This window comes from Mobula birostris, chromosome 2 (genome assembly GCF_030028105.1).
Source record: "Mobula birostris isolate sMobBir1 chromosome 2, sMobBir1.hap1, whole genome shotgun sequence".
In the NCBI taxonomy this organism is placed as follows: Eukaryota; Metazoa; Chordata; class Chondrichthyes; order Myliobatiformes; family Myliobatidae; genus Mobula; species Mobula birostris.
Window position 1 is genome coordinate 25,600,243 of NC_092371.1, and position 23,299 is coordinate 25,623,541.

The following is a 23,299-nucleotide window of genomic DNA, read 5'->3' on the forward strand; positions in this document are numbered from 1 at the left end:
CTATCCCCTCTCTGCACTCTGTGCCCTGACACAGGGTCAGCAGTTCTTTATACTGACTATCCCCTCTCTACACTCTTGTTTTCCCCCATTCTGGTGGCCTTTCATCACTCCTCCTCCTCCTCCGATCCCATAACCTGGTTATCACCTCCCACATGTTCCCCACCTCCTACCCCTTATTTCACAGTCCATGGTGCTCTACTTCACCACTTCCGCCTATCACCTCCCAGCTTCTCATTTTATCTCCCCCTTCCCCACCCACCTCCCCCCTCACCTGGTCTCACCTATCACCTGTCAGCTTGTACTCCTCCCCTCCTCCACCTGACTCTGATTTCAGCCCCTCTCCAATCCTAATGAGAGATCTGCACCTGAAACATTGACTGTTTATTCCCCTCCAAAGATGCTGCATGACTTGCTGAGTTACTCCAGCATTTTGTATGTTGCTTAAGATCTCTGTGCAGTCTGAGTTGCAAGGTTGCCTCTGTCAACTAAATACTCTGGCCACCTCCCACTGCCTTCCCCATGTTTGGCTTGCTTTGCTGTCCCTATTTCAATGTAGCTTTCAGGAATGACACCTCACTTTTCCATGAGACTATAGGACACAGGAGCACAATTGGGCCATTTGGCCCATCAGGTCTGCTCCATTCAATCATGGCTGGTTTACTAATCCTCTCAACTCCTCTCCTGCCTTCTGCCCAAAGCTTTGATGCCTGTATTTTTCATGAACCTATCAACATCCACTTTAAATATACCTAAAGACCTGGCCTCCACAGCCATTTGTGACAATGAATTCCACAGATTCGCCACACTCCGGCCGAAGAAATCCCTTCTCATTTTGTTCTAAAGGGACAGCCTTCTATTGTAAGCCTGTGCCCTCTGTCCTAGACTCGCCCACTGTAGGAAACACCTCCATATCCACTCTGTCTAGGCCTTATATTTGATAGATTTCAATTAGATCCCCCCTCATAATTCTAAACTCCAACAAGTATAGGCCCAGAGCCATCAAACGCTCCTCATATGTTAACCCTTTCATTCCCAGGATCATTCCTGTTGACATCCTCTGGACCCTCTTCAATGCCAGCGCATCCTTTCTCCAATAAAGGGGCTCTTTCAACTGGGCATTGTACACCTGTCCAGATACAGTCCTTCCTGCTTGCAGCTGCTGTCAAGCCACCTTTTATCTCTCTACCTCCTCCCAGTTCATTTGCTTTAACCTGACGCTGATGTTCCGTTTGCATTTCATATTTCCTGCTGACCTCTCTCCCTGTTTCCTCTCCCTCCCTCTGCAAGTTAAAAACCTGCAGAACTCCCAGTTCTGAGGATGAGCCTTTAACCTGAAACATTACAACTCTGCTTTTCTTCCCACAGCAGCTGCCTGACCGGTGAGTATTGCTAGCACGTCATCTTGACTAACTCTGCCTCCATTACCCTCTGTCCACTGAAGGAATACCCCATTGCCTGTCACTGACTTTGCTCCAACTCCTGTTTACCATTTAATCCAACCTCCACTCTGTGCAGAAAGCACAGTAAGACAAGCACGTGCTGAACTGACTAAGGGAATGCTGCTCTGTTGCATTTTGGATGATGTGTTAAACTAAGGCTTCACTTTTCCTGCCCTGAGAGTATAAACACGTTCTTGCCACTAGTTTGAAGAGAGGGGAATTTTTCTGGTGCCTTAGATGAGAATTACTGCCCAGCCAACAGCAGAGAACATATCCTTTGGTTCTCATCTGACTTTGGATCTTGCTGTGCACACTATAAGACCATAAGATGCAAGAGCAGAAATAGGCCATTTGGCCCATTGAGTCTGCTCTGCCATTTCATCATGGCTAATCCTTTTCTCTCTCAGCCCCAATCTCCTGCCTTCATGCCCCGATTAATCCGGAATCCACTAAACCCCATTTATCTGCTTTCTTAATGCAACCTTTGAGACCCTTAGTAATTAACAGTCTATCAACCTCTGCCTTAAATATACCCAATGACTTGGCCTCCACAGTCATCTGTGGCAATGAATTCCACAGATTACCACTCTCTGCCTAAAGAAAATCTCCTTTATCTCCATTCTAAATGGACATCCCTCTATGTCCTCTGGTCTTAGACTCCCCCACCATAGGAAACATTCTCTCCACATCCACTCTATTGAGGCCTTTCAATATTCAATAGTTTGAATGAGATACCCCCTCATTCTTCTGAATTCCAGTGAGTACAGGTCCAGAGCCATCAAAAGCTTTTCATATGACAAGCCTTTCAATCCTGAAATCATTTTCATGAACCTCCTTTGAACCCTCTCCAATGTCAGCACATCTTTTCTTGGATAAGGGGCTCAGGACTGCTCACAATACTGCAATACCAGTGCCTTAAAAAGCCTCATTATTACATCCTTGCTTTTATATTCTAGTCCTCTCGAAATGAACGCTAACATTGCATTTGCCTTCCACACCACTGACTCAGCCTGCAAGGTAACCTTTAGAGAATCCTGTACGGGGACTCTCATTGGCACCTCAGATTTTTGAATTTTCTCCGTTTAGAAAAAACTCTTTTATTTCTTCCACCCAAGTGTATGACCTTACACTCCCTGACACTATTCCCTCTGTCACTTCTTTTCCCATTCTCCTAATTTGTCTTAAGCTTTTCTGTAGCCTCTTGCTCCCTCAACACCACCTGCCCCTCCACCTGTCTTTGTATTGTCTGCAAACTTGGCCGCAATTCCATTATCCAAACCATTGACATGTAGCGTAAAAAGATGCAGTACCCTGTGGAACACCACTACTCAGCAACAGCCAACCAGAAGAGGGTCTCTTTATTCCCACTCTTCGCCTCCTGCCAGTCAGCCAGTGCTCTATTTATGCTAGTATCTTTCCTGTAATACCATGGACTCTTAACTTGTCAGCCTCATGTGTGGTATCTTACCAAATTCCTTTTGAAAATCCAAATACACAACATCCACCAATTCTCCTTTGACTATTCTGCTTGTTATTGTGCTATTCCCACTATGTTTACCTCATATCCACCAAAGCTGATCTTGATGGAGACATCCAGGGGTTGACTGGTCACTCCCCCCACAGACTTGACCAATGACATGAAGAGCAGCGGGAACCATACGATGCAGATCAGCAAAGTGATGATGAGGCCCCCCATCCCGTATTTCACCAACATGTTCTTCTTCTGGCCAACTGCCTGTGGATATCTCTGAGGAGAACATGGACATGTTTAACATGGAGGCTGCAGAAGATCATCTGAACTTGGGGAAGAGACAGGTGGTGCCCTGTGGACTCAAGGGGCGAGGTCGGAAACTCCTCTTTCAAATAAAAAGTCAACTTCCAGCCCAAACTACAGAACTCAATTGGAATGCAGCCCAATCCTCAGGGGCAGATTTCATGAGTTAAGATCCACCCTTGTTCGCAGGGCTTTTGCAGAATAGGAAAATGAGTTGATAATCCAAGATGAGAGGTCTAGGAGATGGATTTGCGCCACATTAGTCAATGGATTGAAACTCCTGCAGCAGACAGCAGGATACATGGACCCTGCTATTTGAAGCTTTGCTGCAGGGTATAGAGATCACACATACATCACATTCTTATAGAGTCATCAAGTTGTACAGTCCAGAAATGGACCCCTCACTCTATCACGTTCATGCCATCTATTTTGTCCATCTACACTCATCCCATTTGTACCTTTAGAATTGAATCTTTCTTTAACTTGCCTTTCAACTGTCTGTCTAAATGCTTCTGAATAGAATCATTGCATCTGCCTCCCTCTGCTCCTCTGGCAGCACGCTGCAGATATCAATCACTCTCTGCGTGAGAAACTTTCCCCTCAGATTCCCTTTAAACCTTCTTTCTCTCAACCTAAACCTCTTGTTTTGATACCCTCGGCATGGGGAAAAGATTCTGACTGTCTAACTTTCCTTTGCCTCTCATGATTTTATCTTCCTCCATCAGGTCGCTCTCAGCACTACTCTTCACCAGGAAAACAAGTCCAGCCTATCCACACTCTCTTGATAACTGAAGCTATAGTCTCATCAGCCAATGGGAAACCGCATTGTATCCTGTCCCACTGATCCCTGCACCTATAAATAGCAAGAGAAATTAAGGGTTACTTTCAAGATCATGCGCTCAGAGGGTGGTGATGGGTTTGAGGAGATCATTACTCTCTGGTATAATACTATGGATAATGTGTGTCCCACCCTGAGCCGTTGGTTAAAAACGGGACTGAGCACATTGACGATGTGAGGAGACAATGTGGTTTCATAGAGGATGGGTAGCAATTCCCCACTGTAAATGAGACAAGCTAAGTCTTCCAGCGGATTAACCTATACTCACTGTGTTCTAGAGGAGGTTCCGACTCTGATTTTATTGTCAGCAGCAAGAATTATAACAACAACTTTGCTAAAATGGAATGGGCAGAAGTAAAATTGGGAGAGACGGGGCTAACAACTGGGTGTCTGATACACTGGACTACCATCCAGTCAGATGTCTGATCAGGAGAAACCACAATGTACAGTGGAGGTTACAGTAAAGGAAGCTAGAACTTTGCTGTCTCATAAAACTTTTACTTATTCCATTTCTGGTATTTGGGTGCTGCTGATAAGGTCGACTTGCAAACCACCAAGCCCCTCCGGTGAAGGTGATCACACAGTGTTGCTGACAATGGAGTTCCAAAATTTAGTCCCAGTGAAGGAACAGTGATACTGTACAGTTTCAGATATAGATTCCCCCAGCAGATTGTTTCTTGCTAATATATTTTCCAGGTTAGGATGGTGTGCAGGTGCTGGTAATAATTTTCCATTGCACCTCCTGTCCTTGTCCTTTTTAGTGGCAGAGGCCATGAGTTTGGGAGGCAAGGCTGGAGTGTAACTGCAGCACATTTTGTCAATTTCATGCATCAATTTCAGCAGCAATGGAGGGAATAGGTGTTCAGGGTAGTGGACCAATCAAGTGAACTGCCTCATCTTGGGTGGTGTTGAGCTCCTTGAGGGATATTTGAGCTGCACTCAGCCAGGCAAGTGGACAGTATTCCACCACATTCCTGATGTAGGTGGAGATGGTGGAGAGGAGTATCAGGAGGTGAGCTGTTTGCCACTGGATATCCATACCGTGGGTTTTAGAGGGCCAGCTGCCTTTCTGGAGAATGGTGGTGCCATTGCGTATGAAGCATAGTTGCTGGGACTCTGTGTTGTTGGAGATTGTCATTGCCTGGCATGTTTGAGCTATAATATTACCTCCACTTCTCAGCCAATGCCCGAATATTGTCTGTATCAAAGACATGGGCTGTTTCATTTGCTGAGGACTTCTATCATGCATTAAAGAACATCTCTACTTCGGACCTTACCATAGAAGGAAGGTCATTGATAAAGCAAATGAAGATGGTTTGGCCCAGGATGCAACCCTGAGGAACCAGGGTCATTGGCCTACGCCCAACAGCATTATTTGTATGTTTCCCTGAATAATCACTGTCCAGTTACATACTTTAAAAGACAACGACAGAAGTGCCGACTGAGCTCCATCATAAATCACTGCAAACCCACCCAACACGGACAATCAAAACCCCACTGGAGAGAGGCTGCACTCACCTTCTCTGACTCATTCCAGCATTTCAGGATGAAAATGTTGGCGTAAATGTCCTCCACGCAAATCCAACTGGAGATGCTGAGTGTGGTGTCTGTCCAGACCCAGTCCATCACTGCTCTCAGCTCCATCAGGAAGGGAACCAACCGGAACCTGTAACCATCCGAGGAAAATCGTGAATGTGGAAACCCTGAAGTGTGTCACAGATGCCCAAGTTTAGGAAGAACATTCAGTCAGCATAGCTCCACATGTAACGCACAAGTAGACTGAAATAATAGAACTAGCCCTTTACCATTCCTCAGTCTCACATTCAACCTGAAAATTGTTTAGAAAACAACAAAAACTGTAGATGTTGAAAACTGGAAATTGGGAAGATTAGGTACTGTCTGCATTTACACCAGTCCGATGTCACTGTGGGAATGTGTATCCCACCAGGGCCACGGGTTATCAGCAGGGTTGAGCTCAGTGCCACTGTGAGGAGAGAATGCAATTTCACGGTGGAAGCAGAGGTTTCTGAGCACGGGTAGCAATTCCCCACCGTGAATGAGCATTGAAGTCTTCCAGTGGATTCACCTATGCTCACTGTGTTCTAGAGGAGGTTATCCTCATGATTCTTTATTCCTTGATTTGATTGTCTGCATCACGAATTTAAGCAATGAGTTGGAGAGAAGTTGAGCAGGACTGGGGCAGACACTGTGTTGAGCTACAGGTGAATAGAGGATGCACTAGACTTCCATCTGGAGGTCTGAACATGGGAAATAGCCATACACTGAGGGAGTTACAGTAAGGGGAACTGGGACTTGACTGTCTCATAGAACATAGAAATCTACAGCACATTACAGGCCCTTCAACCCACAATGTTGTTCCGACCACATAACCTACTCTAGAAGTTGCCTAGAATTACCCTACCGCATAGCCCTCTATTTTTCTAAGCTCCATGTACTTATCTAAGAGTCTCTTAATAGACCCTTTTGTATCCGCCTCTACCACCTTCGCTGGCGGTGCATTCCACACACCCACCATTATCTGTGTGAAAAATTAACCTGACATTCCCTCGGTACCTACTTCCGAGCACCCTCGGAAAACTATACCCCTCGTGTTAGCCTTTTCAGCCCTAGGAAAAAGCGTCTGGCTATCCACACGATCAATGCCTCTCATCATCTAATACACCTTTATCAGGTCACCTCTCATCCCCTGTTGCTCCAAGGAGAAAAGGCCAAGTTCAGTCAGCCTATTCTCATAAGGCATGCTCTCCAATCCAGGCAACATCCTTGTAAATCTCCTCTGCAGTCTTTCTATGGCTTCCACATCCTTCCTGTAGTGAGGTGACTGACCAGAACTGAACTCACAAAGCTTTTGTTCTGTTTATTCATCTGGGTGCTGCTGATAATATTGACGCTAGCTTCCCTTATGAACCGTTGTGCTCCTTCTGGTGAAGGTGTTGTTGAGAAGGGAGTTCCAAACTGGAAATACAGAGAGAAGTTGCTGGAAATACTCAGGAGGTCACCAACCTTATCAGTTGACTCACCTTCTCTCTCCACTGATTTGCCTGACCTGCCGTTTGATTTCAGCACTTCCTGTTGGTTTCAATTTTCTGTACAATGCACCCACCCGCCACCCTTAGGGCAGGACCATGATGCTGACCCAGATTTTACAGGGACAGGTTGGTGATTTCACAAACCTAGCTCTAGGTATGGATGACCCATTGATCTCTCCTTAACAGACCTCCCTGTGCTTTGCCATTTCCTTCCCTTTATTCCATGGCCCATGGTACTTTCCTATCACATTCCTTCTTCTTTAGCCCTTTATATCTTCCAGCTAACACCCCCGCCCCCCCCCCCCCCCAATTTCTCACATCATACCCACTCCCCCAGGTAACCACCTTCCCTCTCACCGGGTCTCACCCATCACCTGCCAGCTTCTGCTCTTTGCGCTCCCCCACCTTCTGATTCTGGCTTCTGCCTCCTTCCTTTCCAATCCTGATGAAGGGTCATGGGCCTAAAACATCAACTGTTCATTTTGAGTGCTCCAGCAGTGAGGTCCTCCAGCATTTTTGTGTGAGAGTCACAGCTTGGGGCTTTTCAGAGAAACAATTTACTGCACAAAGCCCAGTAGTTGTGGTTCACCTTCACTTTGGCATGATGCCAGGGCAAGCCTTCGATGTGTGCATCTTTCCATGCTGAAGGAAGCAGGGCAATGACTTCATAATTCCAGCACATTTCAGCTTGAAGTTGTCATTCATTTTTACGGTTTTACATGATCTTCTTGTGAGCATTCTCTGAATTTCTCTATATTTGGTCATATAATCTGCAGCAATACCATCACTGTTTGTACTGAGGGACTGGCACCTTCTAACTGTGTGATAATCATACAGTGCTTACGGTATGGCTGAGTAATTGCAAATTCCGAGTGCCAAATTCAATTCATGTCTGTCAATTAAGTACAGTGATCATGCTGCTGTGATTGAGGCTGACATTATGGATATGATTTGTACATGCGTATCCTTAACTCACTGTATTTCTTCTTGAAAATTTATCCTGCTTTCATTCAGAGAAGTTGCTGTAATTTCTGTCATGTTGTGTTTTATCTCCTATTTTGTTTATTATAACTGTTTGTTATGTGCACAGTCATCTGCTGCATGCTGCTTCTAATGATCTGGCTGTTAATCTGAACATAAAACCTCAGCTGGTGGACTTATCTCTACCTTGCTGAGGCCGGGTGGCAACTCTCAGATGCCTCCTCTTACTTACCCCTTGAAAAAGACTGCACTCTGGACCATCAGGACATTGTCTCCAACACCATCATCAACCTCATCATCTCTGGAGATCTCCCATCCACTGCCACCAACATCATCAACGCCTTTACTGCTCATTTCTACCTCCTACCCAAGATCCATAAACCTGACTGTCTGGTAGGCTCAGTATCTCTAACTACTCCTGCCTCACTGAACTTGTGTCCACATACCTCGATTCCATTCTAACCTCCTTGGTTCAGTCCCTTCCATCTACATCCACGACACTTCACATGCTGTCGACCTCCTGAACATCTATCAATTCTCTGGCCCCAACGGCCTCATTTTCACCATGAATGTCCAGTCCCTATATACTTCTATCCTCCATTAAAACAGCCTTAAAGCTCTCTTGCTTCTTTCTTGACAACAAACTCGAGTAATTCCCCTCCGCCACCACCCTCCTCCATCTGGTGGAACTGGTCCTTACACTCAACAATTTTTCTTACTGTCCCTCCTACTTTCTCCCAACCCAAGATGTAGCCATGGGCACCCACATGGGCCCCAGCTATGCCTGCCTTTTCATTGGCTATGTGGAACAATCCATGTTCCTGCTAATGCTCCCCAAATCTTTCTGCTTGTTCTATATTGGTGCTGCTTCATGCACCCATGTTGAGCTCGTCCATTTCATCAACCTTGCCTCCAATTTCCACCCTGCCTTTAAGTTGACTTGGTTCATTTCTGACACCTCTCTCCCCTTTCTCAATCTCTCTGTCTCCATCTCTGGAGACAAACTGTCTTCCGACATCTTTTATAAACCCACCTACTCCCATGGCTATCTTGCCAATACTTCTTCCCATTCTGTCTCCTGTAAAAATGCTATTCCATTTTCTCAGTTCCATCATCTGCTCTGCATCTGTTCCCAGGGTGAGGATTTCCTATCCAGGCTGATGTCCTTCTTCAAAGAACAGGGTTTCCCTTCCTCCACCATTGATGCTACACTCACCCATATCTCCTCCATTTCCTGACATCCACCCTCACCCCATCTTCCCACTGTCTTAATGGAGATAGAGTTCCTTTTGTCCTCACCTACCACCCCATGAGCCTCTGCATCCAACACCTCATTCTCTGCAACTTCCGCCATCTTCAACACAACCCTATGACCCAAAACATCATTACCTCTCCCCCACTATCTGCTTTCAACAGGGGTCACTTCTTTCATGATTCCCTTGTCCATTTGTCCCTCCCACTAATCTCCCTCCTGGGAAGTGAGAGAAAAGCTACACCTGCTCATTCAGCCTCCTTCACTTCCACTCGGAGCCCAAAACAACCCTTCCAAGTGATGCAACACATCACCTGTGAATCTGTTGGGGTGGTCTATTGTGTCTGGTGCTCCCAATATGGCTTCCTCTGATGAGACCTGATGTAGATTGGGGGACCACTTCGTTCAGCATCTCCACTCCATCCACCAAAAGCTGAATTTCCCTGTGGCCAACCGCTTTAATTCCTATCCCCATTCCTGTTCTGACATGTTGGTCCACGGCCTCCTCCAACACTCCAACCCTCTAACTCTCAATACAGGAGCCCCTCAGGGCTGTGTACTGAGTCCCCTCCTTTACCCCCGTATACCATGACTGTGTTGCCACCCACAGCTCCAATCTGCTAATTAAATTTGCCGACAACACTACATTGATTGGCGTTATCTCAAACAATAACGAGGTGGCCAACAGGGAAGAAGTCATCTCTCTGACACAGTGGTGTCAAGAAAACAACCTCTCCCTCAATGTCGCAAAAACACTGAGCTGTTTGTGGATTACAGGAGGAATGGAGACGGGCTAACCCCTATTGACATCAATGGATCTGGGGTTGAGAGGGTAAACGGCTTCAAGTTCCTCAGCATCCACATCACATCCTCACGTGGTCTGTACACACCAGCTGTGTGGTAGAAAAGGCACAACAGCGCCTCTTTCACCTCAGACGGTTGAGGAAGTTTGGTATGGGCCTCCAGATCCTAAGAACTTTCTACAGAGGCACAGTTGAGAGCTTCCTGACTGGCTGCATCACTGCCTGGTATGAGAACAGTACCTCCCATAATCACAGGACTCTGCAGACAGTGGTGTGGCCAGCCCAGCGCATCCATAGTTGTGAACTTCCCATAATTCAGGACATTTACAAGGACAGGTGTGTAGGATCGTTGGGGACACGCTGATTTGAGTGTATATATTACATTGACTGTTCTATTTATTATAAATTATTATAAATTTCTATGATTGCACATTGATTGAACAACGACATCTATCTTGGAATGTTCTGTGGCAGATGGAACTGCTCCGCATTTCTTTTCTATGCAGAGCAGCGTACGATCTGCTCCGAACACCTGCCAACCTCAGCGCCTGGTATGAAAATAAGACAGACAGGACTGCTGCTTGTGGCGAGAAGGGAACACTTCAACATATCTTGAGTGCATGCAGAGTCAATCTTTCCAGTGGCATGTACGCTTGGAGACATAACAACGTTCTCAAAGTTGTAACAGAAGTGGTTGAGCAGAGAGTACTGCAGCACAACTTATCTTATGCCCCATGCTGCACAGAACATCGCATATCAGTTGTGAAAGAAGGCTCCAAGTCAAGGGTGTACAGCGCAGGCTCACGATCAAGCATACTTTCTTCAGCCAATGATTGGTGTGTCAAGGCTGACCTGGACGGGAAAGGCAGTTTCCCAGAGCAAATAGCTTTCACAACATTGCGTCCAGATATAATCGTATGGTCTGACACCAGTAGAGAAGTGGTTATTGGTGAACTCACAGTCCCCTGGGAAGACAACATCGATGAAGCCAATAAGCACAAGTTAGCCAAGTATGCAGAATTAAGATCAGAGTGCAGAGACAGAGGGTGGAAGGTCTTATGCTATCCATTCGAAGTAGGCTGCCCTGGGTTTATTGCATTCACTCTCCAGAAGTGGCTGCGTGACCTTGGCTTCACTAGAAGAGAGATCAAGTCAACCAGCAGGGCTGTAGCTGAGGCAGCAGAGAAAGGATCAGCATGGGTGTGGACCAAGTATGTCCAGAGGGGCAGATAGTCAGACAGTGTATACATATCTTGCAAACCCTTCAGTAGTTGCATAGGCACCTGGAGAGCAGACTATCTGTTGGATGGAAGTGACTGATAGAGGCAGATGCCAAGTTTTTAAGCTCACCAGTGGGAGGTGGTGATTTAGCACTGCTGGCCCACCACCTCGAGGGAGTCTTGATCATAAGCGGGCCGAAACTCCTCAAGACAGGTGGCAGATCAACTGATGATCCCACTGGTGAAAGCACAGGACAGTTAACAACTTAGTCCACGTGTATTTTGTAACTCATTGCACGTTGCACATTTAGATGGAGACGTAACATAAAGATTTTTACTCCTCATGTATGTGAAGGATGTAAGAAATAAAGTCAATTCAATTCAACTCAATTCTTCTGCACGATGAGGCCACTCTTAGTTTGGAGGAGGCACACCTCATATTCTGTCTTGGTAGCCCCCTACCTGATGATACGAACATTGATTTTTCTAACTTCTGGTGATTTTTTTCTCCCTCCCACTTCCCTCTTCAGTTCCTCTCTCTGGTCCCGCTTGTACTTCTTCTCTTCTCCACATCTGCATATCACCTCCCTGTGCTGCTAATCCTCAGTCCATTTTCCCCATGGTCCACTCGCCTCTCCTATCAGATTCCTTTTCCTCCAGCCCTTTATCTGTTCCACCTCTCTCCTCCCATTTTTCTTAATTCAGCCCCTCTCCCCCACCCACCTGATTTCACCTATCAACCTTCTTGATTGTATTCCTTTCCCTCCCCCCTCTCTTTTTCTGGGTTCTTCCCCCTTTCTTTCCAGTCCTGGTTAGGGTTTCGGCCCTAAACATCGACTGTTTATTCCTTTGAATAGATGCTGTCTGACCTGCTTCGTGTGTGTTGCTCTAAACCTCAACTAATGTTCTTTAAATTCCTTCCTAGCTGTGGAGCAGGCACACTCCTCGATGCAATAAAAAATAAAGAACAGCCTTACCCAAGACATTTATATCCTGAGAATGAATAACTTGTCAAAATGAAACAATGAAATGTGATTCACTGAGCCGTAACAGGGAGGGACACAAAGATTTGGCATTGATGTTTACTTAATTCTACTCACGAAGAGTGCTGAATGGATTGTCTACAATAAAATGGAGGTGGGGGGTGGGGAAGAGTGTAGTGCTAGGGTCTAATTAACAAGGCTTACAAACTATTTCCCTACACACCACCTCTGCAGTGTGAATCAGAACAGCTAACTAATGTACCACCAGACACACTAATGACTCAGTCACCCAGTGGTCATTTTGTTAGCTTCAGTTACTTCAGGATTACTCCTCATTGGCTAAAGTGTGTCTTTCCATCCCCACCCTCCACACTGTGTGTTGGGACCCTCACTTACCCCTGAAAGAGGAACAGGTTGAAGTAGTTGTAGCTCTTTGTCAGGAAGTTGCCCAGGACTCGGTTTGGGTAGCCACATTTGATCTGATATGCCGACAGGCCTAAGTAAATGCACTTAACGAAATACCATAGCTGGGCAATTTGGTTTTGGTTAAACCTCCTGCAAGTATAAAATAGAAAGGCTTTTAGAAGACTCATTCTGGTTACCCTCTCACCCTCGTGACCTGCCCATCATCTCCCTCAGATTCCCCACTTCCTTCCCTTTACTCCACTTTCATCTCCTTTCAGATTCCTTCTTCTTCAGCTCTTTGCCTTTTCCACCTATCACCTGCCAGCTGGCATTTCTCCCCCCACCCCTTCACCTTCTTATTCTGGCTTCTGCCCCCTTCCTTTCCAGCCCAAAGTGAAATTTATTCTCCTGTCTGATCTGCTGAATACCTCCAGCATTTTGTGTCTGTTGCCCAAGGTTTGCAGCATCTGCAGAATCTTTTTTTGTCTTGATCTGATGAAGCACGTGTTTCGAACGGTTGACAGAGAGACAGAGGGTGTCAATGGCTAAGTGAATGGAGTAGGTGTAGGAGCTGAAAGACAGTGGTACCTGTTTCTTAATATTTATTTTGAGGAGCTTTCTACTCAACATTTCTTTAACTTATTCATGTTATGGCATCTGGCATTCATTGCCCATCCCAGATTGCCTTTGAGGAGGAGAGGGGTGAGCTGCCTTCTGGAACTGCTGTGATCCTTCTGGTGGAAGTGATCCCACTATGCTGTAGAGGAGGGAGTTCCAGGGTTTAGACTCAGTAGCAACCTCACTCAGGCCGTCTCACAATCAGAGGTGCTGGAATAACCAAGAGAAGAAGCAGTGGTGAATTGGAGCTGGTGTGATCAGCGCTGTTCCTTGAACACTTTCAGGAAGTGTTAGACACAGTTGACAGCTCATCTTGGAGAAGGAAATCTCTGATCTCAAATCTCTGCTGCCTTGCCGCTATTTCCACTCATGGGGAACGCTTTGAGAGTAAGCCCTGAGGAAATATCTCTTGCTGGAATCCCTACGGCAGTCCTACGTTGAGTTCAACACTGACTGGCAGCTCCTGTGATGCCAATCGTGCCAAACTGTATTGGTCTCTGCCATTCCTTTGGATTCCTCAGCTGTGCTGAGAGGGGCAGCCTGCTGCATGGGCAACAGCTTGCTCTCCATATCTACTGCCCTGGCTTGTAACGTAGACAGCTAGGATGCAATATCCAAGGCAAACCTTGACCAATGGAGGGCCTCTCCTTGAACACTGATGGGCCTTACTGCTAGAACTCTCCACATTGTGACTGAACCTTCCTCAGACATACTATGGTGTCTCACATGTATGGGTCATGGTCAGTAAACCCACCTCCTGTAAAAGATTCCAGAATCATCAGAGGGGAGGGGAAATAAAGCAGGCTAATATAGTGAAGAAAGCAAAAACTTTGAGTGTTTAGTGAGTTGGGGGTTAGCGGACCTCTCTTTGAACTGCATGTCAAGAGGGTGCAGGCAGAACAACATCAACTGCTGTGGCCCTTCATAGTTTCTACATTGCTGCACGAGAGAAGTTTCTGTTAACTGGTTCTGGTCCAGCTCTTCATCTTCCCCCACCGTCCCAGAGACACACAGGCTGAGAATGAGTTTGCATGTCCCCACACTCCCAACACCAAGTTGGAGCAGACTCTACACAGCTTTGAGACGGGTAATGACGGCACCTTCACTACTCCCTATGTGTCAGTGCAAACAAATAAATGGCTGTCTTTAACCAACCACAACGGAGCAAAGATGATTGGTGGCTTGCGATCGCTTATGTCACCTCTCTGTTATCCCGGGGAGAATAAAGAACATCCAGAAGTGGATCCCAAGCACCAGAACGACCTGAAAGACAACTTTCCCCAGGACGGTCTTGCGGAGGTAGAGAGCGCGGTCGACCACCATGCTGGCAAACTGGACCAGCACCATCACCAGGAAGACATGGGGCACGTGGTCCTCTGAGATGGACTCTGTGATGTCGGCCACAGCCGTGTGCTTCTGTTGGAGGAGCAGGAGACAAGCTGGTTACGGACAACAGTGAAATTGTAAAACAACATCAGAAAGGCACAAAGACTTAATGAGAAAATAACACTTACAAGTAAATGAAGTAAAAGCCTAAGCATAGAACAGAACAGCATATCAACAGGCCATTTGGCCCATCGTGCTGATCTAATTAAGAAAGTAATTAAATGCCTAACTGAACTAATCCCTTTTGCCAACACAATGTCCTTATTCCTCCGTCTTTTCACACTCATCCAGATTCAGATTCATTTATTTATCACATGCTCATTGAAACATACAATGAAATGTGTCATTTGTATTAACAACCAACATGACCTAAGGATGTGCTGGGGTGAGTATTTCATGCCCCTATTTGAAAGCCGTTTAAACACAGTTATCATACTTGCCTCCATCACCACCACAGGCTGCACATTCGAGGCACCCACTACTCTCCGTGTAAAGAAAATTGTCCTGCACATTTCCCTTGACTCCTCACCTTAAATGCATGCCCTCTAAAATTAGAGACCTTGAATCTGGGAAAAGGATACCCACTTTCAGTGGGAGAACTAGAGAGGGAGAGAGAGTGAATGAGAGTGTCTGTGAGAAGGAAAACGAGAGGGGAGAGAGACAGAAAGAAAGACAGAATTAAAGTACGGTTTGACCACCACAAATCCAGAATGATTGGGACCTGTGCTGTGCCAGATTAGTGATTTTTGCCGAATCATGGGTGGTTAGGTTGAGATTAAATAAATAAACACCCCTAACCCACTTGATGATCACCTCAGCCTTGGACAATAAAGAAAAAAAAGAAATGACAAATGAAAAGCAATTCTTTCACAAGTTACTGAACTGGTCTGCCAGAGTCAACTGCACTCAGTTGCTGCTTTGTAAACAGGGAATGATATTTAGCCTCCAAAGAACATAGTATGCCATTGTCCAGGGTTTGAAATAATGATGTATGGTTAAGTGACAGGTAGATACCGTAAACGTGATTCTTTACCAAGAGTTCTGCTTTTGGATGAGCAGAGCAGTTATCTAAAAGCAGCAGTATTTTACAATTTTTGTCCAGACCAATAGTGTCATAGTGAACTCTCACTTCTGGAACAAAGTAATGTTCAAATCATTCCACTATAATGTCAGTTGTAATCCATCCTTTTTTTGTTGGCACGATATATTACTGGAAACTGCTTCATACCTTTGAAAGCTCTGGGACGTAAGCTTTTGCCAATGTCTGACGACTTATACCTGTGGGTTCCCGTAGCATTAGAGCAGCCCAACACAGTGCCATGATCTTTTGATGCTTTATAACTTGTTGGTGATTCTGTATCCTCTGTAGTCTATGTTTGTCTTGGAGTACAATGGCAACATAAGGTGGTTTCATCCACATTGTAGACATGCTTAGGACTTAAATTTTCATCAGAAACTAACTTAGCGAACTCATCAACAAATTCAACAGCTGCCCCTTGTCTGCTGACCGCTTTTCACCACACTCTGCATGAAATTCTGTGCCATGTCGCTGCTTGAAACACTAAAGCCACACTTCGCTGTAATCACATTCATAATCCAGTCCTAAGTCCTCATGAAATAATTTCGCTCATTCCTTCACCATCTCCCCTGACAGTTCTACAACTTCGCTGATGTGGAATTTAAATCACTTTATGAGAACTCTATCTAGTTGTGAACATCTTCCCTCTTTCATTGTGTTCCTTATGCATATCTGTTTTCTGATTCACTGTCAGCAAAGAACTGGAGCAACTTTTCTTTTTGTTTCTTTATATCATAAATAGTGGAAGAGCCAATGTTATACAAATCACAAATTCCTTAGACAGATACACCTCTGTTGAGTTTTTTCAGAACTTCCACCTTATCTGTGTAGATAACGTATGGTGTTTGCACTTTACACCATGAGAAGCACTTCCTCCATTCAATGAAGACATGCCTGGAGCTAGATAAGCATAAGTTATAAAAAATAAATGCAGAATAACAGTAATGATTTGCTTCCTTTAAAGACTGTGCCAACAACTGATTCTGCTAATGGTGCCACCAAAACAGTGGTGAAGCGGGAAATTCGAAATTAGGCTGGTGAAAATTATGTCTGAACCAGCAGTGGAACCGGATTCGAGGTAGTCAAACTGTAGAAGAGTGAGCACTAGAATGAAAATATTGAACTGTTCTAGATCTTTAAAAAAGATTAGATTAGTGGATCAGGTTAAAGTGACACAGGCATTAAAAAAGAGAGGACAACACAGTGGTGGTCGCAGGAAGCAAAGGCGTGGCTATGAGGTTGCTTCAACTCTGTGTGTTGGGCCATGTTCAAGGACTCATCAGAGGATCTGAAGGAGTATGCCACAGTTGTCACAGACTTTATAAAGTCAGTCACGGATGAGAGCATCCCTGCAAAATGATTTGGAGTCTTCCCCAACCAGAAGCTCTGATGAACCAAGAGACCTGCAATCGGCTAAGGATCAGATCAGTGGCATTTAGGCCTGTTTTCCGAGTAAAGTGCAAGAGATCCAGGTACAACTTCCGAAAAGCCTTTTCATATACGAAGTGGAAACTCACAGAATCACAGAATGTTGCTCAACAGGGCTTCTACAAAGTAAAACCAAGTGACATATGTGACAACAAGCTTTCACTCCCCAGATGAGCTCAATGCCTTTTATGCTTGCTTTGACCCACAGAACATGGAGACACCATCACAAGCTGACACAGCTCCTGATGACCCTGTGATTTCTGTCTTTGAGGCCAACGTGACAGCATCCTTTGGCAGGGTGAGCTCACAGAAAGCATCTGGCCCAGATGGGATATCTGGCCAAGTACTGAAGACCTGTGCTGATCAACTGGCTGGAGTGCTCACTGAGAACTTTGACCTCCAGCTTTGGCAATCTAATATACCCACCTGGTTCAAGCAGCGTTCAGTTACACTGGTGCTCAAGAAGGACATGGTAACCTGCCTCAATGACTATCGTCCATCCACAGTGATGAAGTGCTTTGAGAGTTTGGTGAAGAAACGTGTCAACTCCTGCCTAAGGAGTGACTTGGATCTACTCTTGTTTATCTACCTTCACAACAGGTCAACAGTAGGTGCCATTTCATTGGCTCTTAGACCATAAGACCATAAGACAAAGGAGCAGAAGTCGGCCATTCGGCCCATCGAGTCTGCTCCGCCATTTTATCATGAGCTGATCCGTTCTCCCATTTAGTCCCACTCCCCTGCCTTCTCGCCATAACTTTTGATGCCCTAGCTACTCAGATACCTATCAATCTCTGCCTTAAATACACCCAATGACTTGGCCTCCACTGCTGCCCGTGGCAACAAATTCCATAGATTCACCACATACTGACTAAAAAAATTTCTTCACATTTCTGTTCTGAATCTTCCCTCAGTCCTGGAACATCTGGACAGCAAAGAGTCATAGGTCAGGATGCTCTTCATTGACTACAACTTGGTATTCAACACTACTATCCCCTCAAAACTCATCAATAAATTCCAAGCTTTAGGCCTTACTTGGATCCTTGACTTCCTCACTTGCATTCCCCAATCAGTTTGGATTGGCAACAAGGTCTCCTGCACAGTCAGCATCAGCACAGGTGAACCACAAGACTGTACTCTACTCACTTTATACTCCAGAAGAAACCAGAGATTCGTGAGCCAGTTCTTATTGGGGAGTCAAAGGTGGAGAGAGTCAGCAACTTTAAGTTCCTTGGCATTATTATTTCAGAGAATCTGTCCTGGGCCCAGCATGTAAATTCCATTTAGAAGAAAGCACGGCAGTGCCTCTACTTTCTTAGAGATTTGCGAAGATTCAGCATGTCATGCAAAACTTTAATAGATGTGCAGAGGAGAGTATACTGACTGGTTTGCATCATGGCCTGGTATGGAAACACCAAAGTCCTTGAATGGAAAAGCCTACAAAAAGTAGTGGGTACAGCCCAGTCCATCACGGGTAGAGCATTCCCCCCCTCCACTGAGTGAGGAGGTGTTGCAGGAAAGTAGCATCCATCAACAAGGACCCCCACCATCTAGGCCATGCTCTCTTCTCATTGCTGCCATCAGGAAGGAGGAACAGGAGCCTATCAGGTTCAGGAATGGTTATTACTCCTCAACCATCGGGCTCTTGAACCTGAGGGGATAACTTCACTCATACCAACAGTGAGCTGTTCCCACAGCCAATGGACTCACTTTCAAGGACTCTTCATCTCATGTTCTCAATACTTATTGCTTAATTATTTATTATTTATATTATTTTGTTTTTTTTGTATTTGCACAGCTTGTTGTCTTTTGCACACTGGTTGTTTGTCAATCTTGAGCGTGGTTTTCCATTGATTCTATACTATTACTGTAAATGTCGCAGGGCAATGAATCTCAGAGTTGTATCTGGTGATATATATGTACTTGGATAATAAATTTACTGTGAACTTGTTTTGGAACCCTGCACTCACATTTTCTCTATGGGCAAAGGTGTAGCTGTGGAGGACTGAACTACTGAAACATCGCTGATGTTCTACAGCTGTTTAAAAAGGCTGATAGAATAAATAACTACAGTGGGTAACATCTGGAAAAAAAATTCCTGAAGAAATCAGCAGTTACACAGCCATATATCAATCTCAGGCAGTGCACATGGTTATGCAAAAGGAAGGTTGTGTCTGACTGAGTTTTTTGAAGTAATAAGGAAGGCCGATGAGGGCGGAGTATTTGATGGCACCTACATAGAATTTTAAGATTTTAACAAGGTTGCACAGATCAGATTGTCAGACAAACAAGGGATCACAGGACACCATGGAAATTGGTAAGTTGAAGTTGTTGCAGGGGCAGAAAGCAGAGGGTAATGGCCGACAGGTATTTTTGTCACTGGGTTATATGCAATGGGCTTCCATGGGGCAAGGGACGAGGTTTGTTTCATTTTGGGGTTTTTTTTGATGATCTGGGTGAACATGGAGAACAGGATCAATAACTACCCAGTTAATTCCAATGTTGGCAGAATGGGTACCGAGAGGAAGGGAGTTCTGAACTGAAAACATCAATGGAGTGAGTAAGCAACAAATCAAACTGAACACAGAGAAATGGGAAATGGATTCGGGAAGACCGAACAAGGCAAGAGAAGGACTAGTGCAATAGGAAGGACTGAATGAGTGGACTGCCTCAGATCCCCAAATGTAACAGAGCAGGTACGACTGATGGTGAAAGAGATACACGATAGTTGCTTTTATAAACTGCGGATTAGAATTCTCCGCATTTTTTTTCCACATCTTTACTTCCACCAAACTCTCCACTTTTCGTAGCAATCACTCCCTTTGTGATTCCCCTGTCCACTTGCCTACCCACTAATCTCTCTCCTGGCACTTATCCCTGCAGGTGACAGAATGCTACACCTGCCCATTCACCTCCTCCCTCATCTCCATTCAGGGCCCCAAATAGTCCTTCCAGGTGAGATAACATTCCACCTGTGAATCTGTTGGCATCATCTCTTGTATCCAGGGCTCCTGATTCAGCCTCCTCTACATTGGTGAGACCCGACATTGATTGGGGGCCACTTTGGTGGGCATCTCCTTCCCATCTGCCAAAAGCAGAATTTCCCAGTGGCCAGCCATTTTAATTCCTACCCCCATTCCCATTGCAACATGTCAGTCCATGGTCTGCTCTTCTGCCTAGATAAGGCCACTCCCACACCCCATATTCCGTCTAAGAAGCCTCCAATCTGATTGCATGAACATAGATTTCTCCTTAATGTAATTCTTCTTCTCTTTTTTTCTCTACCTTTCCCCACCCCTCTTCTTCCATCCCCACTCTGGCCTCTTAGTTCTTCTCCTCACCTGCCTATCACCTCCCCTGGTGCCCCTGTCTCCCATGGTCCAATTTCCTCTCTTATCTTATTCCTTCTTCTCCAGCCCTTTAACTTTCCCACCCACAGGGCTTCACCTATCACTTCAGCTTTCCTTCTTCCCCCCTCCCCCCACCTCTTTTATTCTGGCATCTTCTCCCCTCCTCTCCAGTCCTGATGAAGGGTCTTGGCCTGAAACGTTGACTGTTTATTCATTTTCATAGATGCTACCTGACCTTCTGAGTTTCTCCAGCATTTTGTGTGTGTATTGCTGGTGATTAGAATGTAATTTGAAAACAGGACAACAGTGTGGGAACTGTGTAAAATGATTAGACAGTTGTGGAAGGTTATGACAGCAACAAAGGCGCAGTGTCTACCAAACTGTTACCAAACTTGAGAAAGTTGGTTACAGGAAGAGATTAGCCATGCCAAAGTTGGGTGCTTTGGAACAAGAGAGACTGGATAGAGACTGATTTAGTGTTGTAAAATGAAGAGAGGCTTAGATTGGAATGAAGTATTCCCTCTGCAGAGAGGTCAATAACCTGCGAGCATTGACACAAGGTGGTGGTCAGAAGTTTTAGAGGGGATTGGGGAATCCAGTCTGTTCTAGGTGCAGGGTTTGGAACTCCCTGTTTGAGGTGATGGTGGTGAAACCTACATCACATTAATGTGCTACCCGAACAGGTACCTGAAATGCTGTAACTATAGGGCTATGAGCCAGGGCTGGGAAGAGAAGTGAGTTGAACAGGTTTATACTTGTCTTACGTGAACACAGTACAACAGATTTCTGTCATTCTATGACACAAAATATCGCTGACCAAGGGAACTGCTTCTGAAGAAGTTTACGAGTATTCTCTATCCTGAGCTCAGTTGTGGTGTCTCGGTCAACCATTACCCCCCATCCTCAAACCCAATGGAGTCATCATTTATTTGGTAAAGAAATTGAACTGTTTACCTTATCCCATGTTTCATTCTCTTTCCGAATATTTTATAATGATGCAAAATTAGGCCGTTCATGCCATTAAGTCAATGCTGGCACTAAGAGCAATCCAGCCTCCCTTCTATGGACTCTGTCTACACTTGCTGCCTCAGTAACGCAGCCAATATAATTAAAGATCCCACCCACACCCGGTATTCTCTCTTCTCTCTTCTCCCATAAGATACAAAAGCCTGAAGGCGCATGCCACCAGGCTCAGGACAGCTTCTACCCAGCTATTATAAGACGATGAAATGGTTTCCTGGTATAAGATAGACTCTTGATCTCACTATTGACCTTGTTACGACCTTGCACTTTATTGTTTCCCTGCACTGCCCTTTACACTTTATTCTGCATTGTTATCATTCCACCTCCTTCTATCTCAGTGCGCTGTGTAATGATCCGATCTGTATGAACAATAATGCAAGACAAGCTTTTCATTGTATCTTGGTACATGTGACAATAAGGAACCAAACCTTTTCATGCTCCCATACATGCCCATTAACTGACGCTCCCTTACACCCAGCCCCGCGACTCACCTGCTAAGCATCTGGGATAAATTAGAGTGGCAAATTAACCCACTAAACTGTGTGTCCTTAGGATACAGGAGGAAACTAGGGCTTCTGGGAGAAAGCCAGGCAATCACAAGGCAAAGGTGAAAGTTTCACGCAGACCGCAACGGAACTCTGGTTGTCTGGAGTCATAAGGCAGCTGTTACACTAGTGACAGCACTGTGCTGCCACATGACTCAGTCCCCACTGAGACTGCAGCTCACAGTGAATCACTGGAATGGAAACTGGTCTATTACTGCTACTGAGATACAGCGAAAAGCTTGCCTTGCACATAGACTCTAGGGATTCTGCAGATGCTGGAAATCCTGAGCAACACACACAAGTTGCTGGAGGAACTCAGCAAGTCTGGCAGAATCAATGGACGGAAATATACAGTCGACATTTTGGGGAGAGACCCTTCATCAGGACTTGCATCTTGTGTCTGTTGTCTGTATACTGTTTACACCGTGCATTGAGGTAGAACAAGGCAAAACAGTAACAATGCAGAATAAAGTGTAACAGCTACAGAGAGAGTGCAGTGCAGGTACACAATAAAGTGCAAATTAGATTGTGAAGTCAAGAGTTCCTGTAGGGAACTATTTAATAGTCATATAACAGTGTGGTAGAAGCTGTTCTTTAGTCTGGTAGTCAGTGTATCTTCTGAGAGGTGAGAAGAGAGAGTGTGTAGGGTCAGTGCATCTTTGATTATGCGGGCTGCTTTACTGAGGCAGAAACACACAGTATTAGCTGGTAAATGCAACTGTAGGAGCAGATTCCTTTACTTACTCCAAATGCCCAATATCCAAAAACAATGATGATGAAGTTAATGACATCGATCAGAAACATCAGAGCGTAGACATCGCACACAGCGTTATACTCAGGATGGATGATGTTGTAGAAGAATTGCTTCATGGGCAGGAAGATCTGAAGAGCTCTGCAGAGTGAAAGACTTTGGAATCAATATTTCACACGTGTGCTTTGACGGAAATTCTGTTCACATGCATCTTACTAACATGAGCAAACTCTTACTACCATTGCACAGCACAGTGTATGCGTGGTTCTCCCTCTACCCAGATAAGTTAACACTTCAAACAGCAATAGGAACAGAAAGACCCCAGTCCTGTCCACTCAGTCAATGTTGCAATGTTACTAATTTGGCAAGCTATGG

The 23,299-nt window shown here is 45.2% G+C and overlaps 1 protein-coding gene across 1 annotated transcript in view; it reads right to left on the reverse strand.

The window, feature by feature from the left end:
- The window catches only part of LOC140210488 (piezo-type mechanosensitive ion channel component 2-like), a 201,261-nt gene that overhangs the window by 9,385 nt on the left and 168,577 nt on the right, over window positions 1-23,299 (reverse strand). Inside the window, exons 40-44 of the mRNA XM_072279479.1 lie at window positions 22,918-23,080; window positions 14,565-14,779; window positions 12,737-12,895; window positions 5,570-5,717; window positions 2,998-3,186 (exon numbers count right to left, since the gene is read on the reverse strand). Of these exons, the coding sequence (XP_072135580.1) occupies window positions 2,998-3,186; window positions 5,570-5,717; window positions 12,737-12,895; window positions 14,565-14,779; window positions 22,918-23,080 (874 nt within the window). The remainder of the gene's footprint in view (window positions 1-2,997; window positions 3,187-5,569; window positions 5,718-12,736; window positions 12,896-14,564; window positions 14,780-22,917; window positions 23,081-23,299) is intronic.